Genomic DNA, 22,491 nt, shown 5'->3' with positions numbered 1-22,491 from the left:
CCTGCCTAGCTGGGGAGAGTGAGTCTCACTGGCCCATGTACGCCTTAGCATTGCGTAGTTACGACGAAGGTTGAGATAGCGTCACCTTTACCTGGAACCTTCCCAGATTTCTTTCTTTCACTCACTCACTCACTCACTCAATCAGCTTCTCGAAAGGCATGCATTAGTCAAACGCCGGGAATCATTTGTGTAGACTAGTGCCTGAGCAATAATGGGAGTGTGTTAACGTGTGTGTGGCAAGGGTGCAGTGATTCACGAGTGGCAACCTGCTTCTTGTAAAACAAATTTAAGGGGAAAATAGAGAGAAGAATTCCTTGGCCTGAGGGCTACCAGAATAAGGTCAAGGCAGAAGAATGAGACTGGCTGAGGGCTACCAGAATAAGATCAAGGCAGAAGAATGAGACTGGCTGAGGGCTACCAGAATAAGGTCAAGGCAGAAAAATGAGACTGGCTGAGGGCTACCAGAATAAGGTCAAGGCAGAAGAATGAGACTGGCTGAGGGCTACCAGAATAAAATCAAGGCAGAAGAATGAGACTGGCTGAGGGCTACCAGAATAAAATCAAGGCAGAAGAATGAGACTGGCTGAGGGCTACCAGAATAAGATCAAGGCAGAAGAATGAGACTGGCTGAGGGCTACCAGAATAAAATCAAGGCAGAAGAATGAGACTGGCTGAGGGCTACCAGAATAAGGTCAAGGCAGAAGAATGAGACTGGCTGAGGGCTACCAGAATAAGGTCAAGGCAGAAAAATGAGACTGGCTGAGGGCTACCAGAATAAGGTCAAGGCAGAAGAATGAGACTGGCTGAGGGCTACCAGAATAAGGTCAAGGCAGAAGAATGAGACTGGCTGAGGGCTACCAGAATAAGGTCAAGGCAGAAGAATGAGACTGGCTGAGGGCTACCAGAATAAGGTCAAGGCAGAAGAATGAGACTGGCTGAGGGCTACCAGAATAAGGTCAAGGCAGAAGAATGAGACTGGCTGGTGAAATAGTTCTGTTATCACTCTGAAACACCAGAATGTTCAGATATTAACAGTAGTCTGCCAAAAGCAGTGGGCAGCCCACCAAACAGTTCCCTTTCTACTGAGCTCACATTTTTAGCAACTCAGCACAACACAAAGAACATACAGCCGGTCTCCTTCTGTGCTCCCGTCTCCTCCTCTTTCCTCCAGAGCGTAGCGTGCCTGTAGCCTCCTTCCTATACTATGAGGAACCTAATCTGCGAGAGCAATCAGACACTCCTGTTCACTCCTCACCACGTTACTCCTTTCTGGGGCAGGAATGAAGTCCTGGCCCTGTTATAGCACTGAGCATTGAGACCCAGTACAGGACTCTACAGTACACACACACACACACACACACACACACTAGCATGTCCCTGGGAGCAGGAGGAGGCGTTGTTGACTGACTGGCCCTATATTCAGCCTTGTTTCTGCAGCTCAGTGCAGCTCCCCAGTGGGGTCAAGGAGCTGCCTGTACAGAGCAGGAAAACTAAAAATACAACCAGCCAGCAACCACGAGACAAAGACTCAAAACATGTGGCACCTGTGATCATCAAGCCAGAGGAATGATCCAAGTTTCTAAGACATTCCTGTCTGTCCCCCAACTCCTCTCTCTCTCTCTCTCTCTCTCTCTCTCTCTCCGTCTCTCTCTCGCCGTCTCTCTCTCTCCTGTCTCTCTCTTCCCCCCGTCTCTCTCTCTCCTGTCTCTCTCTCTCCTGTCTCTCTCTCTCCCCGTCTCTCTCTCTCCCATCTCTCTCTCTCCCATCTCTCTCTCTCCCATCTCTCTCTCTCCCGTCTTCTCTCTCTCTCTCTCCCGTCTCTCTCTCTCCCGTCTCTCTCTCTCCCGTCTCTCTCTCCCATCTCTCTCTTCCATCTCTGCTCTCTCCCCGTCTCTCTCTTCTCTCTCCCCCGTGCTCTCTCTCCCGTCTCTCTCTCTCTCTCTCCCCCGTCTCTCTCTCTCCCGTCTCTCTCTCCCGTCTCTCTCTCTCCCGTCTCTCTCTCCCGTCTCTCTCTCTCCCGTCTCTCTCTCTCCCATATCTCCTCTCTCCCTCTCCATCTCTCTCTCTTCCCATCTCTCTCTCTCCCATCTCTCTCTCTCTCTCTCCCCCGTCTCTCTCTCCCCCGTCTCCTCTCTCCGTCTCTCTCTCTTCCCGTCTCTCTCTCTCCCCGTCTGCTCTCTCCCGTCTCTCCTCTCCCGTCTCCTCTCTCTCTCCCCCTGTCCTCTCTCGCTCTCCCGTCTCCTGCTCTCTCCCGTCTCTCCTCTCTCCCGTCTCTCTCTCCCGGCCTCTCTCTCTCCCGTCCTCTCTGCTCTCCCCGTCCTCTCTCTCTCCCCCGTCTCTCTCTCTCCCGCTCTCTCTCTCTCCCCGTCTCTCTCTCTCTCCCCGTCTCTCTCTCTCCCGTCTCTCTCTCCCCGTCTCTCTCTCTCCCGTCTCTCTCTCTCCCGTCTCTCTCTCTCCCGTCTCTCTCTCTCCCCCGTCTCTCTCTCTCTCTCCCGTCTCTCTCTCCCCGTCTCTCTCTCTCTCTCCCGTCTCTCTCTCCCGTCCCTTCTCTCTCTCTTCCGTCTCTCTCCCCCGTCTCTCTCTCCCCCGTCTCTCTCTCTCCCCCGTCTCTCTCTCCCTCGTCTCTCTCTCCCCCGTCTCTCTCCCGTCTCTCTCCCTCCCCCGTCTCTCTCCCGTCTCTCTCCCCATCTCTCTCTCTCTCTCCCGTCTCTCTCTCTCCTGTCTCTTTCTCTCCCGTCGATCTCTCTCCTGTCTCTCTCTCTCTCTCTCCCGTCTCTCTCTCTCTCCCGTCTCTCTCTCTCTCTCTCTCATGTCTCTTTCTCTCCCGTCTATCTCTCTCCCGTCTCTCTCTCTCTCTCGTCTCTCTCTCTCTCTCTCTCGTCTCTCTCTCTCTCTCTCGTCTCTCCCGTCTCTCTCTCTCTCCCGTCTCTCTCTCTCTCCCGTCTCTCTCTCTCCCCCGTCTCTCTCTCTCCCCCGTCTCTCTCTCTCTCCATAATGCTGTGTTCAAAAGCAAAGGATCTTATGGCCTTGTTCTAAATATGAGATCTGTCACTATCGGCCTCAACACACTCAGTACTGTAGCAGGATGTTACCGGCCAGGCGGAGCAGCAGCCTTAATGATGTATTGTCTTTGCACTACGTCTATGTGGAATACGGTTGTTATTGTTGGGGGGTAGAGCTCATGGAATAAAACCAGTAGCCAACCAAATCTCCCGGGGCCAAACTACATGCCAATTTCCATTTCTCTGAGTCCATCATGGCCTATATATATACACGCCTGCTATGGAAGATATGACCTGTGTATAATTGTTGGAAATCCGTGTGCTATAAAAGGCAGTCATGGATAGGGTTTATGTTTCAGTGCTTAGATGGGGTCAAAACATCGGCCAGAGTAACCATGACGATGGCGGTTATAGCAGGGATTATCTCCTCAAGGTCAGGGGTCAAAGTCCTGCCACGATGCCAATACCGCTGCTGCTGTTTAGTGACACACGCGCACGCACACACACACACACACACACACACACACACACACACACACACACACACACACACACACACACACACACACTTTTTCCAGCAGACCAAACTAGAGCTTCACATGTTTTTATTACATGTGTGTTTGAGAATATTTAACCCGAAATACTGTAGCAGTAGAGTTATAGACAGAGGCCCTTCTCTGGCCCCCGAGTGGGGCAGCGGTCTAAGACACTGCATCTCAGTGCTAGAGGTGTTCCTACGGACCCTGGTTCGATTCCAGGATGTATCACAACTGGCTGTGATTTGGAGTCCCATGGGCCGGCACACAATTGGCTCAGCGTCGTCCGGTTTAGGGTTTGGCCGTCATTGTAAATAACCATTTTTTCTTAATTAACTGACTTGCCTAGTTACATAACATAAATAAATAACGCTCCTTTGGTTGTACATCAAGTCGTTACTCATATCCAGTCCCTACAGACACACTGTGCTTCTCCTCAGAGGCTTCCATCTCCCAGTAATAATGACCCATTTCTAAACTCTGCTCAGCATGCTATCCACTGTCCTGCCCAAAGCCAACAGAACCAGTGTGTCTGAGTGTGTCCCAGCCAGGCCAGGGCCCGCTCCCTCCCAGCAGTATTTCTCCTGGAGTTCTGCACCTTGTCTTCCCCATCCAGAACCTCACACAGGAATCAACACAGAGGCTTCTCTGCCACCCAGAGACAAGAGGCTAATGCTGTCTGTCTGAATGCAGGGCTGTGCTACTGACGTGGTGGGTCGTCTTGAGTGTTGTGCTCCAGGGCACACCGGCTGTGGTTCATATCTGAGAGGGGATCAAATCAACAGTCGTTTGGTCCTCTCTCGCTAACCACCCCCCTGGTATCCCCACCAATGTACTGTGTGGGCTGTCCCTCTTTGTGGAGGAGGAGGAGGAGGCAGACAAGAGGGATGCTAGAACTAAACTATCATCTCACCCTCTCACTGCAGCTGTCTGGCCTGATGGCTCAATGCTCAGTCTATCACTTCAATTCATGTTAATAAGTCTACCTCTTAGTGTATAAGATGCACACTGTGCAGGTAGTGTGTGATGAGACACGGAACCTCTACAATCTGTCTGGCTGTTTGGTCTCACTCTCTGTGTTCCAGAATGCTCCCCGAGGCGTCTGACTCGGCAGCCTTGGCTTTGAGGGGGATCTGTGTCTGATCACTGTAGGGTGCTGCTGTCTAAACTGACTGATGTGATGCAGAAACCAAATGAAACAAGCCCATTACCCTCAGTTGAGCCTCATATAGAGTTGAGGACTGATCTTCAATGCCCCCCCCCCTCTCTCTCTCCTTCTCTCTTTCTCTCTCTCCTCCCCCTGTTTGCCCTGTCTCTCTCAATGGGTTAAAAGGGAAAGGCTCTCTGAAATGGGAGCCAAAACTATGCTTTCTTTCTTCTTGTGATGTCAGATAAATGGACAAGAACACCTGTCTTTGCCATTCAGTGTGTTCGTGCAAGTGGATATGTGTGCTTTCAGGCTGTGTGCATATACACGAGGCAGGGCAGAATGCATCAGTCAGCTTGTGACCTTTACTGGATGCATGGAGAATGAATTAACCCTGACGGATCCTGTACATGACTTGGAGGGGAATCACTATGTCCCCAAGCAACCTCTGCTACTGTGTCTGTTTGTGTATTAAGGCGAGAGGGAGAGAGAGAGAGAGAGAGATAGAGAGAGAGGGACATAAAGAAGGAAAGAAAGAATAATATGAGAAGATAGAAGTATTCTGACACAGAGAGAAGCAGGTGTATGCTGTGCTGTGAGTGGCATCGTGGTGGGGGGTGGAGGAGGCTGTGTTACACACTGTCCCAGAGAAAACCTGTCCCCACGGTAACCACAGGGGGCCCCTGGGACACGGAGACAGAGGACTGTAGGAAACATCTGACATACATCATGGAACAGAACAGAACAGGGGACAAGGAGGAGGAAGAGAGAGAGAGAGAGAGAGAGAGAGAGAGAGAGAGAGAGAGAGAGAGAGAGAGAGAGAGAGAGAGAGAGAGAGAGAGAGAGAGAGAGAGAGAGAGAGAGAGAGAGAGAGAGAGAGAGAGAGAGAGAAAGAAAGAAAGAAAGAGAAAGAGAGAGAGAGAGAGAGAAAGAGAGAGAGAGAAGGGGAGGTATCAAGGGAGAGGTGGATTGCCAAAAACCTACATCAGCTTTCTCTTTTTCTCCTCTGCTCTTTCTCTCTGCTGGAGGTAAGTGAAAAAAAGTAGCAAGCAATGTTTCAAACTTTGAATCACCCGAGATTTGTCCTCTTTCTGCTGTCCTAGCCTGTTCCAGAGGCTCACGTTCCATTCTTCACAGAAAGAGAACCAGAGATTTGAGAGCCAGCGCTAAATCTGCCAAAACATTTAGTCATTCCTGGCTGGAGAAATACGGCACCCTCTTACTATGTCCTTCTAATACCAAGGATTAGCCCCCTAGCTCATCACTCTTCTGGAGACATCTATCACACACACACCCGCACAAACACACACACTGACATTCCTTTTGTCTCCCAAGCACTTTGTCAAGTGCTCTGGTCTATCAGTGGGGGGGGGGGGGGGGGGGGGACTGCATCAGAATATACCTCTTCTACAATAAAGGGTTGCTGGTAGATCTCCCCCACACACGCACACACACTCACACACACACACACACACACACACACACACACACACACACACACACACACACACACACACACACACACACACACACACACACACACACACACACACACACACACACACACACTCACTCACACTCACGTTAAAGGTTCCACCCTGAAGACATGCTCACAAGTCATCTGAAGCAGCCTCTATCAGATCTTTAACGTGTTCTATAATTACCTACGCTACACTCTAGACAACAATCTGATTCACATGTTCTACTTCAGCCCCTCTAAAATATCCATACACTCAGGATGTACACACCCTGGTAAATGGTGACAGAAACACACATGCTAACACACTTGTATGTACGTGACTGACACACCGGCTCACAAACATGATACGTAGAGTCAGCACTGGGCCACTTTATTCTCCAGTAATAGTCATTTGGGAAAAAGGTCTAATTGGCCTAGCGTTAGCCCTACGGCTCCGACATTATTCCCTAGTGCTCCGGAGCTGGCGCACGGAGAGCTGAGACATGTTCATATTAGAGGTCGACCGATTAATCGGAATGGCCGATTAATTAGGGCCGATTTTAAGTTTTCATAACAATCGGAAATCGGTATCTTTGGTGTAGCCGAAGTGAAATGGCTAGCTAGTTAGCGCGCGCTAACTAGAGTGACGGAAGCTTTACTGTTTCACTGGCAATACTAAAGTGCCTATAAGAACATCCAATTGTCAAAGGTTAATGAAATACAAATGTTATAGAGGGAAATAGTCCTATAATTCCTATAATAACTACAACCTAAAATGTTCTACCTGGGAATATTGAAGACTCATGTTAAAAGGAACCACCAGCTTTCATATGTTCGCATGTTCTGAGCAAGGAACTGAAACGTTAGCTTTCTTACATAGCACATATTGCACATTTACTTTCTTCTCAAACACTTTGTTTTTGCATTATTTAAACCAAATTGAACATGTTTCATTATTTACTTGAGGCTCAATTGATTTTATTGATGTATTATATTAAGCTAAAATAAGTGTTAATTCAGTATTGTTGTAATTGTCATTATTACAAATACATTTCAAAAAAATCGGCCGATTAATCGATGAATTGGTCCTCCAATAAAGGGTATTGGTGTTGAAAAATCATAATCGGTCGACCTCTAGTTCATATCCCTGGGGAATAACAGCACAGTTCTCAAGACACTGAGGGTTCTACAAAGCAGACCGTGGTAAGGCCCAGAGGACCAGCTTACACTGTGGATGTCCAACCAACCACTCCGCTCAGTTCTGTTCTGTGGATGCGTAGAGGGGTACAAATAAAAGACATGGGGGGGCACTGAAAACACAAAAGAAGAACAATGAAAGAGAAGCAGTAGAGAGGAGGGGAAGGATGAGGAGGAGATGGCATGGGAGGCGAGGAAACCACTCATTTAAATGGTGGAAGCAGGGGGGTGAAAAACAATATTGTCCCTTTTGTTAGTTGGTCCCTCTCTTTCTTGCCCTCTGTATGTTTGTGGCAGTGCTGAGAGGGTAGATAGACAGGGTTCCATCTGTGAGAGCCGTGGCATTTGGTCACCACAGCCACTTACGCCCCCAGAACACTGCCTGTGTGTTTACTTAGTCAGGACCCAGCACCCGGCAGCCTTGACGCCAGCCGTGTGTCTACACACTCTGTCAGGACCAGGCAGCGGTGTGTGTGTGCACATAACTAGGAGCCCTGACAACTATAATGGGTCTTTTCTTCTACTCTGTGATGGTCTCCCTGTGTGTTCAGTTAACTCAACACTCCATTGTGACCCTGGGGTCTGAGGATGAGGTGGGAGACCTGAAAGAGGCTTTCTCCTCAAAGAGGTGGACAGAAAACAGGCTTATAAATGCTGTCACTCTCTCTCTCTGCCCCCCCCCCCCCCGCCTCTCTTAATTCTGCTACTCTGCTTACCTCTACAGGGTCTTTACTCAACAAAACACACAGAGATAGATCCGTCTGGCCTCGGCATACGCTCCACTGTGCACACATTCCCACAGGTTGTTTGCTGCTGCTGAGTTTGGAGAAGGGACACTAACAAGAGGATATGTGGATATGAATATGTAAATAGCATTTATAATATAGTGTATAAGTGGTCAAGTTTTGTCTTGATTCCTATGTTGAAAATGTCAAATATATTTGTTGGTCGGTGGTGTGTAATGAGCGGCAACCAGACGCTGCACTTGACACATTTATGAAATTGCTTATTCCAGTTACTAATAAGCATGCACCCATTAAGTAAATGACTGTAAAAACTGTTAAATCTGTTAAATCCCCGTGGATTGATGAGGATTTGAAAAATGGTATGGTTGAGAGGGAGGAGGCAAAAGGAATGGCAAATAAGTCTGACTGCACAGCTGATTGGCAAACGTACTGTAAATTGAGATGTGACTGAACTGAACAAAAAGAAGAAGAAGCTATACTATGAAACAAAGATATACAAGATATATAAAGAATGATAGTAAAAAGCTTTGGAGCCCCTTTAATTACATTTTGGGCAAAAAGGCTAACTCGGCTCCATCATTCATCGTATCAGATGGCTCATTCATCATGATTTTTGAATTGGCAAGATTAACAAAAGTCTGAATCTACACATGCATAACTGGCCAAATTATGAAAGACAAGCACTGTAATTTTGAATTCCATAAAGTGAATGTGGAAGAGGTGGGAAAATGATTATAGTCAATCAACAATGACAAGCCCCCTGGGTCTGACAACTTGGATGTAAAATGACTGAGGATGATAGCGGACTATATTGCCACTCCTATTTGTCATCTATTCAATCTAAGCCTACAGGAAAGTGTGAGCGCTCAGGCCTGGAGGGAAGCAAAAGTCATTCCGCTACCCAAGAACAGCAAAGCACCCTTTACAGTCGACCAATCAGCTTGTTACCAATCTTAAGTAGTCTTTTAGAAAAAATTATGTTCGACCAGAATTAATGCTATTTTACAGTAAACAAATTAACAACAGATTTTCTGCACACTTACATGGAAGGGCATTCAACATGTATGACACTTATACAAATGACATGATTGGCTGAGAGAAATTGATAATAAAAAGATTGTAGGAGCTTTTTTGTTCGACTTCAGTGCAGCTTTTGACATTATTGATCATAATCTGCTGCTGGAAAAAATGTATGTGTTATGGCTTTACATCCCCTGCTATATTGTGGATCGAGAGTTACCTGTTTAACAGAACACAGAGGGTGTTCTTTAATGGAAACCTCTCCAACATAATCTAGGTAGAATCAGGAATTCCCCAGGGCAGCTGTCTAGGCCCATTACTTTTTTAGATTTTTACTAATGAGCGGCTCTGAGTAAAGCCTCTGGTGTCTATGTATGCTGATGACTCCACACTATACACGTCAGCTACCACAGCAAGTAAAATCACTAACTAATAAGTTAGTAATAAACATTTCAAAAACTAAAAGCATTCACTAAACCTCATCTAAATATTGTAAGGCATAATGTGGAAACTGAGAAAGTTGAGGTGACTGTCATGGCCCAAACGTATTGATGCAACAGTAACTAAGATGGGAGAGGTCTGTCCATAATAAAGTGATCTTCAGCCTTCTTAACAATGCTATCAACAAGGCAGGTCCTTTAGGCCATTGTTTTGTCGCACCTGGACTACTGTCCAGTTGTGTTGTCAGCTGCCACAAAGAGGGACTTAAGAAAATTACAATTGGCCCAGCAGCACGGCTGGCCCTCAAATGTGCATGTCAATCTCCTGGCTCAAAGTAGAGGAGAGATTGACTTCATCACTACTTGTATTTGTAAGAAGGGTTGACATATTGAATGCAGAGAGCAGTCCATTTAAACTACTAGCACACAGCTCAGACACCCATGCATACCCCACAAGACATGCCACCAGAGGTCTCTTCACAGCCCCAAGTACAGAACAGACTACGGGAGGCGCACAGTACTACATAGAGCCATGACTACATGTAGCTCTATTCCATATCAAGTAACTGAGGCAAGCAGTAAAATAACATACGCACTCTAAACACACGTACACATGGATTTTGTGTTGTAGATATGTGGTAGTAGAGTAGTGGCCTGAGGGCACACACTTAATCTGTTGGTGAAATGTATTGTAATGTTTTTAAAATGGTATACAACTGCCTTAATGTTGCTGGACCCCCAGGAAGAGTAGCTGCTGTCTTGGCAGCACCTAATGGGGATCCATAATACATGCAAATACAAATGGCAGACACTAAAGGGTGGGGGGTGGTTAGGTATATAAAGGGAGTGACGAGTAAGGGTGAACGTCCTCATGGTGTCTGTTCTATAGAGAGAGAGAGTCTGGCAGGAGTCCAGTGGTCTCAGAGCTGCTGGTGCCAGTGATCCTATCACCACAAACCCATTGGCTGACTGACTGGACACAGCCAGCTCATCTGTTCCAAACAGCTAAAGTTACCTCTTCTTTGCTCTGCTCTTTAAAGACCCCCCACATCCCGCCAACACCCTCCAACACACACACAACTATAAGTCTGTCTGTGTGCACGCATACTGTGAACACCAGTCAATGCCGCAATTTTATTCTGTTACTGGCAATTAGTAAAATGAGGTTTTCCGTTGTTTTTCTGTTTGCTGAATATAATTGTCCCATTGTTAATTTCCCCAACAGTCATGATTTGCATAATAGTTATGGTTTTAATTAGGCCTAATTGCAGGTAATTTGCATCCTGATACTTTTTAAACTAATCTGTAGAGTTAAAAGTATTCTGGTGCTTTGATCTTACAAGTCTCCTGAACGAGCTCCCAGGGACATGATTTGATTGAAGTAGCGGCTGTGTGTGTGTGTGTGTGTGTGTGTGTGTGCGTGCAGAGTAGCTCACTCCTACGTCCTCCAATGATCCAATGGCCCTCCTCCTGAAAGGAGATTTGTAGTGCAAAGACTTAAGGGCATCTCCTGTCACTCCTAGTGTGTACCGCTAGGATACTGCTGAGCATCGCCACTGATCACAACCATTCAGATTGCCCATTCTTCCTCCATATCTCATTCTCTAGGCTCTACTGTAGGTTAGTCATACCTCTTCTTTGTGGATTTTCCCAGCCCATAGTCTGGGATCCATTAAATAAAAGCATGGATGGGTGGACCATGGGCATTCCTGAGCAGCAGCTCCCAGCACTCATTAACCCAGACAACGGCAGAGATTATCGTTCATTTCCACTGGCCTTCTCCTTTAGGCTTCAGGCCCACATCCACTCCACTAATGACCGTCCTTAGGGGCCCTCCCCTGGGAGACACGGGGCCCCAGTCCTGGGTTACACAGAGGTTAGCATGTGCAAACACCAGGACAACCAGAACAGCTGCAATACCACGACCCTCTCCATCACCCACTGTCACATCCATAACACACACACACAAACACTATAAGACCTGCTGGTAGAGACAGGGTGTAATTGACCAACGGTGGGATATATTGACAGACAGTGTGGCGGTCACTGTTTTGTATCTGTCTGTCTCACCCAACCTATACCCGCTCTAAACATCACACACACACACACACACACACACACACACACACACACACACACACACACACACACACACACACACACACACACACACACACACACACACACACACACACACACACACACGCCAGCCTTTCCGCAGGAAGGGAAAGGCTGTTTGGGCTGAGGCAGGCTGGACACTGTGGTGCCCACCACTGAGCCCTTTTCCATCCTGCAAGCTGATCCCCCCGCCCCGGTCAGTCTGCTGGGCCTGGGTCATGGGGGACCCTTTTTACTGCAACACTGACCAGGTGATTAAGAGACAAAGGAATATCCAGAGTTTCCACTGTGAGAGAGGAAAACAAGCCTCTACATTCAGACTGAGAGGCATGGTGCCTTGCATGCTGACCTGGGCTACACCACTGTGTTGACTGAGCTGTTTGACACCAGGGTAAATACAAGGTTAGTCACAGACACATGCATTGTGTGTGTGAATGTGTGTGTGTGGCTGTATGCAAACACTCTGACACATAAAAAGAAAATCCCTGGCAGGTGATAAACCTTAGCCCGATTATTCATGGAAAACGGCTAAACCATGAACCCTTCAGTAGAAGTCTTGTTCTGACCAGGAAACTGTAAATGGTCAAAGATGATTTTGCAAGTTTCTGGAGACAGGAGAAGACAGACTTGGGGCTGAACGGAGGAGAGAAGAAGTCTGTCTTGTGTGACATGGTTTCTCATGGTGTTGTGATGGATGACTGTGTTTACAGGAGCAAAAGGAGGCTTTACTCAGCAAACAGCAGAACACATCAACACAATGCCTATCAACAGCCCTCCTAGTCCCTGACACTGGGTCTCTGTCAACACCTCTACTCAGCCAGCCGCCACTCCAAACACTGTTACCATGGAGATGTCAATTACTCTAAAGTTCGTCTGAGATTTGTTGCAGCAGAGTGCTGATCCAACACCCACTGTGAGAAAGTCTCCTCCCCTCCAACCTCTTCTCCAAAATCACAAATACCCCGATAAATTAGCACAGGAGATAGATGCAAGGTTGAGAACAGAAGCCTTCCCGCTGATCCTTCCCTTACACCAAATGTTTCAAATGTTGCTTTGTACTTTGAGTATTCACAAGGAAGCAGGCAGGTAAGTAATCACATCATCTACAGGTGTATAGCCTATTTGTCATCACTCTAAGGGCTGGGAGCCAACTGCCAACCCATTGGAAGAAAAACAAGATCAGGAATTGCAAAAACACAAAATGTATACAGCATAAATGACCATCAATTTAAAAGCATGACTTTTGTAAACATTCTTGGCATGGGTCTTCCAGTCATGGCCCAGGAGTAAAGTCAATGTAGCACATCAAGCCTTGGCTGTGGTAATGACCTAAAACACTGAAACCGGGCCATCTCTGCCCGTCTTAATGAGCAGGCGTTTTTACAGACTACTACTCTGGGACCCAGGCCTAAGGACCACCACGTCAGGGGTACGGGCCAGTTAGACCAGTTAAATACTGTGAGTTATTTCCAGACAACCACCTACTGGGTAGTGATAAAACCAAACAGAAAGGGAGAGGAGCCAAGAGGTTTGGACTGGAGGAGTATTTGGGGAATGTTAAAGCAACTGAAAGGTCTCTGGAAATAACTAGTCATTAGAGTAACGTTCGCCCCGGTGTTGGTTGCTGGGGGTTTTCCAATCCGGAATATTGACATGTATCAAATGTCTTTCATTAAGCTCTTTTTACATTAGCAGTTGTCACAAAGTGGTTTACAGATACCCAGCCTAAAACCCCAAAGAGCAAGCAATGCAGAGGCAGGAACATAGTGGCTAGGAAAAACTCACTGGAAAGCAGGAACATAGTGGCTAGGAAAAACTCACTGGAAGGCAGGAACATAGTGGCTAGGAAAAACTCACTGGAAGGCAGGAACATAGTGGCTAGGAAAAACTCACTGGAAGGCAGGAACACAGTGGCTAGGAAAAACTCACTGGAAGGCAGGAACATAGTGGCTAGGAAAAACTCACTGGAAGGCAGGAACATAGTGACTAGGAAAAACTCACTGGAAGGCAGGAACATAGTGGCTAGGAAAAACTCACTGGAAGGCAGGAACATAGTGGCTAGGAAAAACTCACTGGAAGGCAGGAACATAGTGGCTAGGAAAAACTCACTGGAAGGCAGGAACATAGTGGCTAGGAAAAACTCACTGGAAGGCAGGAACATAGTGGCTAGGAAAAACTCACTGGAAGGCAGGAACATAGTGGCTAGGAAAAACTCACTGGAAGGCAGGAACATAGTGGCTAGGAAAAACTCACTGGAAGGCAGGAACATAGGAAGACGGCTAGAGATGAACCAGGCTCTGAAGGGTGGCCAGTCCATGAGGTGAATGGTAACAGTTCTTCTAACCCTTTTGGGTTCCATGTAGAACCCTCTGTGGAAAGGGTTATGTAGTGAACCCAAAAAGGTTCTACCTGGAACCAAAAAGGTCATTCAAAGGGTTTAGATGGAACCTTTTTTTCTAAGGGTGTAGATACACTACAGAAACTTGGTCTGACCAGGCTCTTGGAGTTCAGTTCAGGGTTCAATTCACAGTTTGATCCAGGCCTTTCATCTGATATTTTATTTATTATTATTCATTATTATTTAGGCAAGTCAATTAAGAACAAATTCTTATTTCTGTCCGGCCAAACCCGGACGACGCTGGGCTAATTGTGCACCTCCCTATGGGACTCCCAATCACGGCCAATTGTGATACAGCCTGGAATTGAACCAGAGTCTGTAGTGATACCCTAGCACTGAGATGCAGTGCCTTAGACCGCTGCGCCACTCAGAAGCCTGAGTGACCTAAATCACTGTTGATTCATATTATTGTTGACAATGTTGCTTAACCAGTTAATCCGTAGATGTTGCTTTAGATTGTCTTGTGTTGTTACAAAGTCATGACATGTCAGGTCTTAGAAGTGCTCTGACACTGGTGGGTGAATGGCCTGTAGTGTGTAGCAGTCCAGTATCATTAATTAATGGCCTGGACAGCTCGGACAGACATCCTTACAGCTCTAGAGATGAGAGGAGTGTCTCCCTTAGCCAGATGACTCACACTAAATTATTCCGCTGCTCTGTCGGTTGCCACATACTTTAGTCGGAGACTGCCATCATTGAAGCTGCTTCTGGTGATGAAGGGCACGAGAGGTGTTGTACAAAAAAAAGTCATCAGCTTTTGGATCGTCTCTAACCAATCAGAGTATCAAAGCCAATTGCGAATTATCCAACCGCCACTTTACCCACGTGTGTTCTGGCTCTGGCCCAACCCACTGATTTCTGGACCAATCCGACAACCCCTAATGTGTTTGCGTTCGGTGAAGGGTCAGGGAGGTACTCAGATTCAGACTCATTGCGGAGAAGAAACTAACGTCTGTGGGCGGGGCGTAGCGTTTGGCCGGAGCAAGGAGTCTGGGTAGAGGTGTACTATTCAGACAGCACCAAACCACCCCAGTAAAGAAGGTCTCTGCACTGACACACCAAAATGGCAAGTTTTTTTTGACAACATCTAAAATGGTCATCGATGATGTCCATGATGGTTAGCTACCTCCTGTTCATCCGGCAGTCAGTGGCCCAACAATGCAGCTTTTCGGCCCAAACTCCCAGTCAGCACAAACTGACCCTGACCAGTAAAAACAGTCCCACACACCTGGCGTGCCTGGGCTCACAGAACATTGGTGAAAGGAAAGAGTGGAGAGACAGGTGAATGGGGAGGAGCACTGGAAGAGGGAAAACCATTACAACAAATCTACACCAGCAGTGGCCTTAGCCAGTAGTAATCACAATACCACCTACAGTGCCTTCGGAAAGTATTCAGACCATTTGACTTGACGTTACAGCCTTATTCTAAAATGGATTCAATAAATATAAAATCATCAACAATCTACACACAATACCCCACAATGACAAAGCAAAAACAGGTTTGCAGAAATATTTGAAAAACATAAATACTTTATTTACATAAGTATTCAGGACCTTTGATTTGAGACTCGAAATCGAGCTCAGCTGCATCCTGTTTCCATTGAACATTCTTGAGATGTTCTACTACTTGATTGGAGTCCACCTGTGGTAAATGAAATTGATTGGCCATGATTTGGAAAGTCACACACCTGTCTGTATAAGGTCCCACAGTTGACAGTGCATGTCAGAGCAAAAACCAAGCCATGAGGTTGAAGGAATTGTCCACATGCCAAGTATCACATAAGGAGGAAACCTGGCACCATCCCAACCGTGAAGCATGGTGGTGGCAACATCATGCTGTGGGGATGTTTTTCAGTGGCAGGGACTGGGAGACTAGTCAGGATCGAGGCAAAGATGACCGGAGCAAAGTACAGAGAGATCCTTTTAGAAAACCTGCTCCCGATCAAACATCTCTGGAGAGTTGAAAATAGCTGCGCAGCAATGCTCCCCATCCAACCTGACAGAGCGTGAGAGGATCTGCAGAGAAGAATGGGGAAAACTCCCCAAATACAGATGTGCCAAGCTTGTCTCATCATACCCAAGACGACTAGAGGCTGTAATCACTGCCAAAGGTGCTTCAACAAAGTACTGAGTAAAGGGTCTGAATACTTATGTAAATGTGATATTTCCATTTATTTTTTTGTAATAAATTAGCAAACATTTCTGAAAACCTGTTTTTGCTTTGTCATTATGGGGTATTGTGTGTAGATTGATGAGGGGGAAACGATTTAATCAATTTTAGAATAAGGCTGTAACCTAACAAAATGTGGAAAAAGTCAAGGGGTCTGAATAGTTTCCGAATGCACCGTATATTACACATGTACAAGGCCATTATAAAATCCCATGAGATGTTTTCTTCAGCCACAACGGTACATCCAAGTAAAGATGATTTTTGTCTTTATGATAGAATATCTTTACTCAGCTAACAACTTTCAGATGTTTGATGATGGATAAACACAAGTGTTGGAGGGTGTGTGAGTGACTAAAGACGTCGGAACCTAAAGGCTATTTATTTCAGCTCACCCGGGATAACCATGGGTAGTGGGTGGGGGGTATAAGCACCTGTCCCTTTCCCACGCACACATGCACACTCTCTCCACAGGATAGCAGTGGAAAACAAAGATGGAAATATAGTACATGAATACTTCATATAATAGTAATAGCAAATTGGAACATGCAATAGTGCAGAGGCAGGAACATAATGGTGTTTAAACTTTGGCAACAAAACCAAGCAATTTGTAGGAACATCTGACAAGATTCAAGACAACAAAGTGATCATTAAAATCGGACCACAATCATTACAATCCAACTTTGGCTTTTCCATACCACAATAAAACATAGGTTGTGCTTCCATTGCCTTCATTTGCTCAGTGTCTTCACAATGTGTAACTTGGACTCACTTCAGGTATGATTATAGAGTACAGACATCTCTATTCAGTAGAGCAAGCTGCTCTAACTACTTTACTATACATCAACTGATTACAGGCTATCAAGTGGAGCTGAACTACCCCAATCTTTAGATTTCTAATTGATTCAATTGTTTAAAACATGTGCCCAACAATAGCTAATTGACTCCGTGTAAGAGCTAAATGATGAATAAAATATGTCCACTCCCATCCGACTCGTGACTCCACTAAAGGTCCAATGTAGTCAAAAACCAGACTTTTCTGTTGTACATACATTTCCACACTATGAGGTTGGAATAATACTGTGACATTGTAACAGATGTTTGAAAAGATCGGACATTTCTCTCTGTTTTGGTGGGATGGAGTTTTGGCCTGCATGGTGACATCACCAGGTGGTAAATTAGTTAATAGACCAATAAGAATGAGAGTTCCAAACCTCTCTGCCAAATAAGAGCAGTTTTCCCCTCCCCACTCAGACCACTCACAGACAGACACTAACCACGTTTCCATCCACAGTTTGTAAAGTCCTACCTTATAAAAACAAACATCAGCTGTGACGGAAACAGGAAGTTTCGATACAATATTATAAATGCCAACAAATATTTTTTTAATTCGACATTGTGGGATCTTTTTGGATTGGTAAAACAAATTATGCTAGAAATGGCATGCGCAAATACAGTGCATTCGGAAAGCATTTAGAACCCTTGACTTTTACCACAATGTGTTACTTTACAGCCTTACTCTTAAATGGATTACATTGCTATTTTTCCTCATCACACAATACCCCATAATGACAAAGCAAAAACAGGTTTGTAGAATTTTTTGGTAGAAATTTAAATAAGTATTTAGACCCTTTACTCAGTACTTTGCTGAAGCACCTTTGGCAGTGATTACAGCCTCAAGTATTCTTGGGTATGATGCTACAAGCTTGGCACACCTGTTTTTAGGGAGTTTCTCCTATTCTTCTCTGTAGATCCTCTCAAGCTCTGTCAGGATGTATGAGGAGCGTTGCTACACAGCTATTTTCAGATCTTTCCAGAGATCTTCGATCGGGTTCAAGTCCGGGCTGTGGCTGGGCCACTCAAGGACATTCAGAGACTTGAACCGAAGCCACTCCTGCATTGTTCTGTTGGAAGGTGAACCTTTGTCCCAATCTGAGGTCCTGCGTGCTCTGGAGCAGGTTTTCATCAAGGATCTCTCTGTACTTCACTCTGTTCATCTTTCCCTTGATCCTGACTAGTCTCCCAGTCCCTGCCGCTAAAAAACATCCACACAGCATGATGCTGCCACCACCATGCTTCACTGTAGGGATGGTGTCAAGTTTCTTCCAGACGTGACGCTTGGCATTCAGGCAAAGAGTTCAATATTGGTTTCATCAGACCAGAGAATCTTGTTTCTCATGGTCTGAGAGTCCTTTAGGTGCCTTTTTTGGCAAACTCCAAGCGGTCTGTCGTGCCTTTTACTGAGGAGTGGCTTCCGTCTGGCCACTTGATGGTGGAGTGCTGCAGAGATGGTTGTCCTTTTGGAAGGTTCTCCCATCTCCACAGAGAACTCTGGAGCTCTGTCAGAGTGACCATCGGGTTCTAGGTCACGTCCCTGACCATGGCCATTCTCCACCGATTGCGGTGTTTGGCCGTGTGTTTGGCCGTGCGGCCAGCTCTAGGGAGAGTCTTGGTGGTTCCACACTTCCTCCACTTAAGAATGATGGAGGCCACTGTGTTTTTGGGGATCAATGCTGCAAAAAAATGTTTGGTACCCTGCCCCAGATCTGTGCCTCGACACAATCCTGTATCTGAGCTCTGAGGACAATTCCTTCAACCTCATGGCTTGGTTTTTGTTCTGACGTGCACTGTCAACTGTGAGACCTTGTATAGACAAGTGTGTGCCTTTCCAAATCAGGTCCAATCAATTGAATTTACCACAGGTGGACTCCAATCAAGTTGTAGAAACATCTCAAGGATGATCAATGGAAACAGGATGCACCTGAGCTCAATTGAGACTAATGGCAAAGGGTCTGAATACTTATGTAAATAAGGTATTTCTGTTTTCGCTTTGTCATTATGTGGTATTATTGATATGGTGTGTGGTCCTCCCACTACGACTAGGGAAACCATGCAGTTTATTAGGCTACAGATGAAGTAAGTTATGATGAAAGTGCACTGTGATCTTGATGCTCCTTTCCAATAAATAATGGGGCTCTTATTCTGGTGACAATATGATCGATGCTTGACTGTGTTTGACAAATAAAACAATTCTCGCTTTTATCCATAATCATCTCATCATGTGTAGACTATACCTGCACAGCCTATCTGCGAGCTGTCGACCACCTTCTAAGACCAGAGTAGGAACATTTGCTAACGCAATAGTAGTTGTGACAAAACTATCAGTATTGTTGAAAATGTGATGGAAACATATTGAACTTTAGATTTGTATTCGGTACAATCGAAAAGTACATTTTGTGTGCGCTATGACATGACACACTGATTTTTATCAGCAAAAAGTCAATTTGGTGGGAACACACCACAGGTGGGAAAATGCGCATATTTTCTTTATGCGGATACTAGAGAGTAGAGGTCGACCGATTATGATTTTTCAACGCAGATACAGATACCGATTATTGGACGACCAAAAAAGCCGATACCGATTAATCGGCCGATATTTTTATTTTATTATTTGTAATAATGACAATTACAACAATACTGAATGAACACTTATTTTAACTGAATATAATACATCAATAAAATCAATTTAGCCTCAAATAAATAATGAAACATGTTCAATTTGGTTTAAATAATGTAAAAACAAAGTGTTGGAGAAGAAAGTAAAAGTGCAATATGTGCCATGTAAGAAAGCTAACGTTTAAGTAACTTGCTCAGAACATGAGTACATATGAAAGCTGATGGTTCCTTTTAACATGAGTCTTCAATATTCCCAGGTAGAACATTTTAGGTTGTAGTTATTATAGGAATTATAGGACTATTTCCCTCTATACCATTTGTATTTCATTAACCTTTGACTATTGGATGTTCTTATAGGCACTTTAGTATTGCCAGGGTAACAGTATAGCTTCCATCCCTCTCCTCGCCCCTACCTGGGCTCGAACCAGGGAACAAAACGACAACAGCCACCCTCGAAGCAGCGTTACACATGCAGAGCAAGGGGAACAACCACTCCAAGGCTCAGAGCGAGTGACGTTTGAAACGCTATTAGGGCGTGCTAACTAGCCAGCCATTTCACTTCGGTTACACCAGCCTCATCTCGGGAGTTGGTAGGCTTGAAGTCATAAACAGTGCAATGCTTGACCCACAACGAAGAGCTGCTGGCCAAACGCAAAGAAAGTGCTGTTTGAATGAATGTTTACGCACCTGCTTCTGCCTACCACCGCTCAGTCAGATACTTAGATACTTGTATGCTCAGTCAGATTATATGCAACGCAGGACACGCTAGATAATATCTAGTAATATCATCAACCATGTGTAGTTAACTAGTGATTATGATTGATTGATTGTTTTTAGAAGATAAGTTTAACGCTAGCTAGCAACTTACCTTGGCTTACTGCATTCGCGTAACAGGCAGGCTCCTTGTGGAGTGCAACGAGAGAGAGGCAGGTCATTATTGCGTTGGACGAGTTAACTGTAAGGTTGCAAGATTGTATCCCCCGAGCTGACAAGGTGAAAATCTGTCATTCTGCCCCTGAACAAGGCAGTTAACCCACCGTTCCTAGGCCGTCATTGAAAATATGAATGTGTATTTAACTAACTTGAAATCGGCCCTAATTAATTAGCCAATTCCGATTAATCGGTCGACCTCTACTAGATAGTATTCACATGAAGATCTGTTGCCAATTGGATGGAAACCTAGCTACAGTACTTGAAAAATGATTGCTTGAGAAATTGCTCTTTTATAAGAAATAATGTTCTTTTTGACCATTGTAACAGAAAACAATCACAGTAAAGTATTTAATTGTTACCCAGAAATGATTTCATATTGAGATAAAAAAAAACGTCTGCATTGGACCTTTAAGGATGGCACCTGGCAGTCAGGATGGGAGGTGACTGACTGGCCGATTGACTGACAGTACCAGAGGGAAGGATAAGGTCCTGTAACAAACCAGCCCTCTCCTGTTGCGTTCAGCATCTGTTCACGGATATGCAACCGGTCAAGATCAGGCATGTTTCCCCCAGACTAACCCATTAGACCTATTCCATTGTGAAAACCTTAGTTCCCGTGATGTAGGACAGGTAGGCATATGTTGTGTTAAAAAAGAATACTGTCTAGGAAAAAAAGAGCAACAATATATAATGCATATTGATACAGAACAATCATATAATTATTGAAATACCATAGCATTTATCCCAATGCATTCGTTTTTATATCCTGTTAGTGTCCTGTATCAACTTTTAGTGCGTTTCATTGACTACATGATATTATTGCCTTTGACAAATGTTGGTTCTTATGAATTTTCATAGCATACCCTTTGAATTGCAAATGCAGTGAACGTTTTCATTTCTGGCACGAAAAGCTAAACCGAGACAAAACGTTTTGCCATAAAGGTTTTGATCAATTTGAAACTTCATCGCCAGTCAATTCGCCTACTTCAGCCCTGTTTTATTAGCGGTATTGTACTGTTGCACAGCAGACAGTCATGAATCGGCAGAAGTGAATAGCGGCTACATTGTAACGAGGATCAACAGAAGAAAAACTTGTTAAATTCTATCCGTCTAGTTTCGTTCATCTAAACATACATTGACAATACACTGTACAATAGTAACTTGCGTACCTTGTCTCGGCCATTTTCCTCACATTATATGCGCAAAAAGTTGGAAAAAGATGTGCGTTGTAGTAGATTTCCCAGCTATGTGCAGTTCCACGTAACTACAGCACAGAGTACTGCCTCTCACCCCTGCCCTGTCTGTGTGAGTCAGACGGTCGGCGTTTCTCCCTCCTTCCCCTCCACTAAACTCCACCATGCCTTTGGGTTGTGTGGAATCGTATCCCTACAGGACTGTAATTGAACTGTCCTCTCTGGATTTTGCTGTCTGATGATCTGTGTCAAATCATCCAATACCCCCATCTAGTGCCCAGACAGAGTAAACACACCACGGACTGGAGTCCGTCATCAAATAACCTGTCTGTGAAAGAACGCTTATGTACTAGGCTAATAAACCAATGCAGTTGACAAGCGATTTCAAATTTCCTGACATGATTATAAACTGTATGTGCTGGTGTCAGGAAAATAACCTCACACTCAACGTCAACAAAACTAAGGAGATGATTGTGAACTTCAGGAAACAGCAGAGGGAACACCCCCCCATCCACATCGATGGAACAGTAGTGGAGAGGGTAGCAAGTTTTAAGTTCCTCGGCGTACACATCACAGACAAACTGAATTGGTCCACTCACACAGACAGCATCGTGAGGAAGGCGCAGCAGCGCCTCTTCAACCTCAGGAGGCTGAAGAAATTCGGCTTGTCACCAAAAGC

General features: G+C 45.3%; 1 protein-coding gene across 1 annotated transcript in view; it reads right to left on the bottom strand.

The window, feature by feature from the left end:
* Positions 1-21,947, bottom strand: part of arhgap46b (Rho GTPase activating protein 46b) — a 93,709-nt gene extending 71,762 nt beyond the window's left edge. The window contains exon 1 of the mRNA XM_020506344.2: positions 21,789-21,947. Within this exon, the coding sequence (XP_020361933.1) occupies positions 21,789-21,802 (14 nt within the window). The 5' untranslated portion in view covers positions 21,803-21,947. The remainder of the gene's footprint in view (positions 1-21,788) is intronic.
* Between the last annotated feature and the right edge of the window lie 544 nt (positions 21,948-22,491).

This window comes from Oncorhynchus kisutch, linkage group LG17, assembly GCF_002021735.2.
Source record: "Oncorhynchus kisutch isolate 150728-3 linkage group LG17, Okis_V2, whole genome shotgun sequence".
NCBI lineage: Eukaryota > Metazoa > Chordata > Actinopteri > Salmoniformes > Salmonidae > Oncorhynchus > Oncorhynchus kisutch.
The sequence above is the reverse complement of the archived record's forward strand: the minus strand, read 5'-3'. Positions and strand labels throughout refer to the sequence as shown.